This window comes from Gadus macrocephalus, chromosome 17 (genome assembly GCF_031168955.1).
Source record: "Gadus macrocephalus chromosome 17, ASM3116895v1".
In the NCBI taxonomy this organism is placed as follows: Eukaryota; Metazoa; Chordata; class Actinopteri; order Gadiformes; family Gadidae; genus Gadus; species Gadus macrocephalus.
The window spans coordinates 13,979,663-13,988,032 of record NC_082398.1 but is presented as its reverse complement, the minus strand read 5'-3'; the positions used below and the strand labels follow the sequence as shown (position 1 = coordinate 13,988,032).

Below are 8,370 nucleotides of genomic sequence, written 5' to 3'. Positions count from 1 at the left end.
ACTTATCCTAAAGCCACAATGTTTAGTTTCAGATATATAATGACTTGAGTATGAGGGGTTTTAAGTTCCTTCGAGTCATGAATATGTGTAAGATATGTAATATGAAACACGTGGCTGCAGCTCGCCTCGGTTCCTCGAAGCGACTCATTCACAGTTTCGTTTTCCGCGAGTCCCCGCCTCTTGTTCCGCGGCAGTTGATTGCAAGCGTCCAAAGGACCGTAAGTCGACTGGGCGGGACCTCTGTCCGCTAGAAAGTCATCCAATTGGTAGATAGCCGAGTGCCAGTTACCGCTCACTTTATGTAAGGATCACTGATTGGTTGGTGCTCTTGGTCCGTTGGATGTGTAACTCACAAACCAGCACACACCCACACTCACACGCTGGAGACAAGGAAATATCAACACGACAGGTGTCCTCTGACCCGGGACAAAATGAGGATATTCCTGACTGTGATAACACTTTGTTGTGCGACAAAAGGTATCGATTTATCTTTGATCATCTGAACTTCAACTCTATGTATTGTTCCTCGATAGAGTAATCAATGACAGTAGTATAGAGGAGGGTCCGTATCCTGTGGTTGTGTAGCGGAAGTAAAGGTGAGCAGCTTCACCTGTAGCTTTACCTGTATCCGGAAGGCTACTGGTTCGATCCCCGAATCCTGTCCCTGAGCAAGAAACATCACCCTAACTACACCCGACGAGCTGGCTGTCGCCCTGTCAGGCTGATTCCACCGTCGGTGTGTGAATGTGTCCATGAATGGGTGAATGTTAGACAATATTGTAAAGCGCTTTGAGTGACAACTGGTTAAAAAAGCGCTGTATAAATAGTCCATTTACCATTTATTTGATGTTGAAGCTTTACATAAGCAACACGGGTCATGGTGAGTGGTGGAGCAGAAACGAAACTTAACTCATGTAATCAACAATGCAATTGGTTTAGCCTAATCTGATTTATATTCTGCATAGCAACAGGATAATTACCAACCCACTCCCTCTGCAGTGGTTTTGGTGTTAATAACCACCACACTCCCTCTGCAGTGGTTCTATGTGCTCTGGATGAACCAAGGAACGCCCGCTTGACCTCCTGGAACATGGACCTTGTTCTGCGGTGGGATCCGCCTGGAGACCCAGCGGTCCACTATACAGCAGAGTTCAAGTGAGTGAGTGTGTGTGTGTGTGTGTGTGTGTGTGTGTGTGTGTGTGTGTGCGTGTGCGTGTGTGTGTGTGTTATCAAACTACCAGCATCTTCCCGTTTTCTGTCAAATTGAAAGTTAGACTTGTGGTGTCATGTTACACTGGTAACAATGGTGAGCAGCACATGTGCTATTTCGAGACCCCTATTGGAGGAAAGATGAACACCATCAGCCAAAAATGTCATTCATAAATCTTAAATCAAATAAAGTATAGGCTAGATTCTAACTCGCATTCAAGTATAGATTCATAGCAAATAAGAGTTTACTGAATTATAAGTTAACGTATTGGTTTATACCTCATCCAATACTGGTATCTTGCACTTATAATAGCAGGCCTGTCGGACAAGTTGCTCTTCCACACTTGGTGAAGTGTGCATGTGCCAATCAGCCTACAGCTCGCAGATACACAAAGCATACACACACGCACGCACAGAAGCACACACACAACGCATACACATGCACATAAAGCAACTAAATAGTCTAGGAATGTTGCAATTTTCGCAACAGTCCCAGGAAATGTCAACATACCCACATGGTGCGAAGATCTATTAATCATTGGAGGAAAAAGGTCTGGGACGGGGTTAAGCTATAAAGAAAAAAGAAGGGGGGGGGGGGGACAGTGAAAACAATCAAAAAGTAAACAATCATGGATATTACTGTGGACCAGTCGAACTCCTTCTCCCTCATCCTGGTGCTGAATGTGTTCTATGCTTCAGCATTTTTCTGTGTGTTTTCCAGCATACTTTTTATGTGGCCGTCTGTCCAAATGTCCAAGAGACCTTCCGTCTCCTCTATACTCCATGTGGAGCAACGACTCATTTTCAATGACTGTCCGACAATGTGCGTCCAAGTTACTGCTGATCAAACAATATTTCCAATAATGATCGCGGCTACGGGAGCCTGATACGTCCAAAGAGGCGTATGATTGTTAGAAATGGATCTTAACGAGGTGCGGTCGCTTTCACATCTCAAGGAAACCGCAACAGGGTTTGTTTGGAAGCGAACCAGGACCACCTCTCCTGCTGGGTCTCGGACCGGCTGTTTGGTCCGCCCCAGAGGTCCATGGTTTGTATTCACACCAGCCCAAAAGGTCTGCACCAGTGTTTTTTTGGTTGAGTTCGAACCAAACAAGGCAGGTGTGAATGCGTCCAATTTCTCTAAGGTGCTTCTGTGATTGAACAAAATTTTCAGTTTCAGAAGAAGCGGTTTGTTATTATTATTTTCAACTAACCAATAGTAGTTGCCATGCATTAAAAAAAAATCTATGCACTTTGACCTATGAATAACAGTAAATGCTATTGAATAGTTGATTTGCATGCATAGCATACTACACTTTCTATTGAACAATTACACCTGTAACCCATAAATTTACTCATTTCATAATCAAATCAAAACCTCACGCACTAGCTGTTTTCACACATAAGTAAGTCCTGATATTCTCCTGATGGGCGGTATGTGTAAACAAAATATCCTGACATTTGACCCGGAAAATCTCCTGAATAATACTATACATGAGGTAGTATTTCTCTGTAGGAAATGTAAATTACCTTATATGTGAATAAGGAGTAGAAAGTCTGTATTTCTAACACAACTTGAGTGGGAATGTTGATGACGTTTCGATCTGCATTTGCATGTCCTTGAGATGCACCAAAAATGATAATCAGCCTGTTGCCAAAATATATTTAAATGGTGGCATTGCTTTTCAGAGACATTCGTGGTGAACGCTAGGATAGCTCTTATAATTACCCTAAAAGTACACATCGTACAATACATTATATTGCATGAGTTCACAGCTGCATGCCTATATAGACATTTTTATTATTATTACTGACAACAGTTGAACATTCTAGGGTCCCGTCCGGCCACTCCCTGTGAACCGCCTCTTACGTCATATCCCGCCCCTTTCAAGCCAACACCCCTAAACAAATTCTTGGTTGGTTCTAATGATGTCTAAACGGCATTGTTGTCGGCATATAAAGCATGAATCAACCTCAAGTGGGAAGCACCCTCGGGGTCGAATCTCTTGACAAATGTGGCGAAAATGCAGGGGACTTGTGAAACGGCTTATAAGGAGAATATGATTATGCCTGCTTTACTACTAATAGCCAAAAACAAAGAATTGCTAAGACATAGATGTGCTATGACTTAGATGTGCTAAGATAAAGAAGTGCTACAATATAGAAATGCCACAACAAAGAATTTCTACGACATAGATGTGCTATGATATAGCCGAGCTACAATATTGCTACGATATAGTGGCCGGGGGATAAAGAATCTTTGTTGTTTCTTCATGGGCCAGGCTGCAGCCGGAACAGATTAGTCTTCAGTCTGGGGGCGGCTTATCGCTTGGGTTTCAGTCCTGGTTTTGGTGGGGCGGTCGTTCCGCCATTGCGGAGTCAGGAGCGCAGACTATCAAGACTATCAATTGAGCGGCAGATTGACTGAGTACTAAGTCATGGAGCGTGGTGGACGGGGTGGACGGGGTGGACGGGGGGGGGGAACTATGGTGAGGCTATAGGGTGGGCCGTAGCCCTTTGCAGCATAGAAGGCAAGAAATGGTGACCTGACTGGGATGAGGAGCAGCTACCAGGATGTGGAGGAGTGGGGTAGTAAATGAGAGTTTGGGGAGGTTTGAGGGCAGCCGGATGCTGGTCCTGTGTCTTCTGGATGAGCTGCAGAGGTCCATGGCACCGGCCAGAAGGGAGTCGCAGTAGCCTACACACATTGGCCTGACACGCGGAGAACCGCGTGGCTGACAACCCACCACCTGAAGGCCACCTAGGCTACTGTGACTCTAAGGAGCTTGCTTCTACCTGGGATTCAAACTGTGGAACATATTGAATTGTTTGTCATCTGCATAGTTGTGGTAGGGAGTGCCATGACGGATCTGAGTGACATGTGTGCAGTGAGGGTGGAACCCAGGACAGATCCCTGAGGGACCAAAGTAGTGAGGCTACAAGGGTTCGACTTAGATCCTTCCCAGGGCCCCCTGTTTGGTGGTCCTCGAGGAGGGGTGTTCCTGGCTGTGGGGACAGTGGATACAGTCATGTTGGTTCAGATTTTGTTCCGGTTTCTGTCACGTAGATCTGACAAGGTTTTGTTCTACACACGCACACACACACTTTTCACCCACAACAACAACTGATCTTTTGCTAATCCGGCTGGTTTAATTTCCAGCTCGATGGTGTTCAAGTTCAGGCCTGGTTGTGTGAACACCAGTGCCCTCTACTGTGACTTCACCGCTGAGGCCAGTTCCCTGACCGTGTACGGGACGTACATAGGCCGAGTGAGGGCCCAGCGGGGCCAGGAGAGTTCCGTCTGGGTGGAGAGCGGGCCCTTGACCCTGGATAAGAACAGTAGGTGGAGACGGTGCTGTTGGTTCATTCACTCATGTGCCTGCTGTCAGAATATGTCAATATCATTTGTTGACATAAATGGCTGCTACCCTAAAATAACCTTGCTGTACTGTGATTACAATTCAGCGGCATCATCTAGCGTAACGGACTACACTCATTGGGGACATTGTATTTTAACATATCTAGAGCCCGACCGATACCAATGACCTGTAAGGTGATAGCTACAGACCTCCACACGGAACATGATGTCAATCTGTTGGTGTGAGGGAGCGTTTATGCTGATGTGCTCAGTTAAATATTTTGAGGTTCAGACTGACAGTAGAAGATTTATAAAGAGGTGATTACGTTAATAAATCAACACCATTTCTAAAGTTTTCATATAACAACTTTGTGATTGTCATCTGCTCCAAGGTTTTTTTATTGCCGTCCGTCTCGCCCTCCCCTGGTCCCAGCCACCATAGGTCCCCCCAACGTCACCCTGGTCTCCCACGGGGTCCACATGACCATAAACATCAGAGACCCTGTCTTCCGTATCTCAAAGATGAGGGAGGTCTACAACCAAGCCAGCTACAACATCACCTACTGGAAAGAGGGCAAGGAGGGCAAGGTAGGTGCATCAAAGGTCCATGCCACACGACACCGAGGTGGCTTCTCTTGGGCTCCTCCAGACCAAAGACACAGGGTGGTGGTGGTGGGAGAACTGGTTTGATGCAAAGGTTGGTTAATGGTCATGGGGCTCCACCGCCATCCAGGAGATGTCCCCACTGTGTGTGGAGACGGCTGCTCTAACCTGTGCACACTGATTACTCCAGAAGCCGTCTGTCCCCTCTGACCCCCAGGTTTATAACAGAGCCGTCTGTCTGTCTGTCCCCCAGGTTTATAAAAGAGCCGTCTGTCTGTCTGTCCCCCAGGTTTATAACAGAGCCGTCTGTCTGTCCCCTCTGTCCCCCAGGTTTATAACAGAGCTGTCTGTCTGTCCCCCAGGTTTATAACAGAGCCGTCCGTCTGTCTGTCCCCCAGGTTTATAACAGAGCCGTCTGTCCCCTCTGTCCCCCAGGTTTATAACAGAGCCGAATGTCCTCTGTTCCCCAGGTTTATAACGAAGCCGTCTGTCCTCTGTCCCCCAGGTTTATAACAGCCATATGAGAGCCGTCTGTCTGTCCAGGTTTATAACAGAGCCGTCTGTCCTCTGTCCCTCAGGCCCAGAGTCTAATTGTGCAGCAGAACCCAGTGGTCCTGAGTGACCTGGAGCCCTTGAGCCGCTACTGTGTGAAGGTGCACATCAGCACGCAGAACAACCACAGAGCCGGCGACGAGAGCAGGGTCACCTGTGAGAAGACGGCTGACCGTGAGTTCTCCTGAGACCTCTTTGAGGGTGCCCCCACGCTTTGCTGTTCTTTATGTACTAACGTGATGCTATAGGGGGTGCCATTCATGCTTCATCACTTGGTTTAGTTTGATATACTATTATTATTATAGATTATATTATTTATTTTAATTGTTTTTGGTGTTGCCAAAGGGAAACATACTAACGAAACCCAAGAAGAGAGATGTAACATTTAGGTAAGCTAAAGGGATGGAGTTAAAGTTGTAGGTTAACCAACTGTTTTAGCTCGAAGTCCAACGCGGTGAGATAAAAAGTGGATTTTGGATGAAAGTTGTAGGAAGGAGGGGGTCGTGTTATCCCCATGTTACCACCGACGGTGTATAACTTTAGTAGTGCCCTCGTTGTGGGGGGCGTTGAATGTGTATGAAAGGCAAGACACACTGGTGTTAGATCGACCCATCCACACTCACCTGGCCGCCAGTGTCCCCTCGCCAAGACACAGAAGAGTATACTAAAGGGCATCTCAACCTCACCGGCGTTCAGAGCAGACTGGAACGTTCACTAACTGGTTCAAAGACGGCCAAAACTTAGCATCGTACCCCTGTTTATCTAAATGATGGTCTTATTTTAGTAACAGTGAAAAAATGGCATAGATCCCCCCCCCCAAGCAGCATCCGCTCAGCATTCACCAGGCATTCTTCTTCTTTGGTTCTCCTGTTGACAGGAGAAAGGACTCCGTGGCTGGAGGCAGTGCTGATCTTTGTTGTCATGGTGATGGTGGTGACCGTGGTGGGGGCAGTTCTCTATCGCAAGAGGCTCTCCAGCTTCCTCTGTCCCAGCGTCTCGCTGCCGCAGCACTTCAAAGAGGTGTGTGTGTGTGTGTGTGTGTGTGTGTGTGTGTGTGTGTGTGTGTGTGTGTGAGAGAGAGAATCCATATTCTGTAATGTCACTCAAAACAACCCTTTAAATGTCCCTTTTACTAAATGACCTTTAGCTGTGGATCAGATCCACATGTCAGTGTGTGTAGGGTTGCTGGTTCGATGCAGTCGGCCAGATCCCTATGTCAGGGTGGCTGGTTTGGTGTTCGACTCCTCTGGTCTAAATTGCAACAAATCAATCACACTCCTGACTGCCTCAGAATGTATGTAGGCTAGTTGGTTATTGTTGATTTAAAGATATTACATAATACATGTAATAAAAGATATTACATAATACGATACATAAATGGAAACTATTCACGTCTTTACTTGAATTTAGGTTCCTCATTCTCATCTTCAAATGGAAACAGGGATAAAAAGAAAAATCTGCATGTGTGAGGTTAAAGAAAACACTTCTAACACTAGATTCCACTAAATAAGAAGACATTTTATATGATATAGGCAAAGAAAGGAAAAAACTAATAATTTCCCATCTAAAGCTGTGAAATCTGTCTATCACGCTTTGATATTTGGTTGTGAAAGGTGGATTCAGAATACTTGATTAATTAATAAATGTATTAATTATGTAAGCAGTTTCTTACACCTCTGCCCTGCCCAACCAACCACACTGGAGTTGGTTTCCAGCAGTCCTAGCGTTTTCATACGGTATAAATAGAGTCCCCCATGGGGATTAGTTATGGGGCATCTTCCTATTCTATTACAGCTGTTTTCTTTTCCATGTACTTGCAGAACGTATTTGAGACCTCCAGTTCACCCATCTCCGTGGCCATGGAGAACTATCGCCCCCCTGTGGAAACTTACGACCAGGTCAACGTCATGACCACGGAGCACAACACGGACGAGCTGCGCCCTCTAGCGGCGGAAGAGGACCAGTGCAGTGCTCGATTTCCAACCGCAGAGTACCCGAGGCCTGAATAATGGAAAGAGTGCCTGATAGAAGCACAACATGATGTGACCCGAGAGACGAAAGCTGAGCTGCACGGATGTGGTGCGCGGTCGAGGTTTCAGAAAGCCTGTATGGATTACTCTGGAAAAAGTGATTTTGTTTCAGAGAGCAATGGATTATATTGAATTGCAACAGCTGAATCCATTCAAAGTCCAGGTGTAAACTGGCTGGGATCCCAGGCTCAACGTGGCTCTGAGAGGGGAATGAATCCACGCTGAGGGTTTCACCTGGACCAGAGTGACTTCTCAGTCGGACCTGTAGCCTGTTGTACCGCAGGTCAAAGGGTCCCCCCGGAGCTGGACGGAGCCATTAGAGACAATCGAATGAACAGAGGGTTATTTTGGATCCTATTTTCCACTGTAGAAGGTAAAAAGATAGTGTTATAAGAGTAAGACCCTGCCTGCAACCAATCTTGGGATATCTTTTGCTCAATACAAGAACACAAAACATGAATCTTACGATTTGGAATGTACCTGGATGAATGATTTATAGTTGTACTGTACGGCCATTAAAAAATATAATTGGAATTAGATATAACTATCATGTAACAGACTACTGTGAGATTGGCTGTCTGTACAAACATTGATCAGAGTCAGTCAGCCAACTTTAAA

At 46.0% G+C, this 8,370-nt stretch overlaps 1 protein-coding gene across 1 annotated transcript; it reads left to right on the top strand.

The window, feature by feature from the left end:
• The first annotated feature begins 316 nt into the window (after positions 1–316).
• Positions 317–8,286, top strand: LOC132445625 (interleukin-10 receptor subunit beta-like). The gene is made up of 7 exons (XM_060035712.1): positions 317–477; positions 1,038–1,155; positions 4,370–4,548; positions 5,001–5,155; positions 5,749–5,896; positions 6,600–6,742; positions 7,543–8,286. The coding sequence occupies exons 1-7, from the start codon at positions 432–434 to the stop codon at positions 7,729–7,731; spliced, it is 978 nt and encodes a 325-aa protein (XP_059891695.1). The 5' UTR covers positions 317–431; the 3' UTR covers positions 7,732–8,286.
• The last annotated feature ends 84 nt before the right edge of the window (positions 8,287–8,370 follow it).

Excerpts from the sequence above, each read along its gene's own strand:
- LOC132445625 (XM_060035712.1), top strand. The coding sequence starts at position 432 with ATGAGGATATTCCTGACTGTGATAACACTTTGTTGTGCGACAAAAG. Across the intron at positions 4,549-5,000 it reads CTTGACCCTGGATAAGAACA|CCACCATAGGTCCCCCCAAC; the intron begins GTAGGTGGAGAC and ends CCCTGGTCCCAG. Across the intron at positions 5,156-5,748 it reads AAGAGGGCAAGGAGGGCAAG|GCCCAGAGTCTAATTGTGCA; the intron begins GTAGGTGCATCA and ends TCTGTCCCTCAG.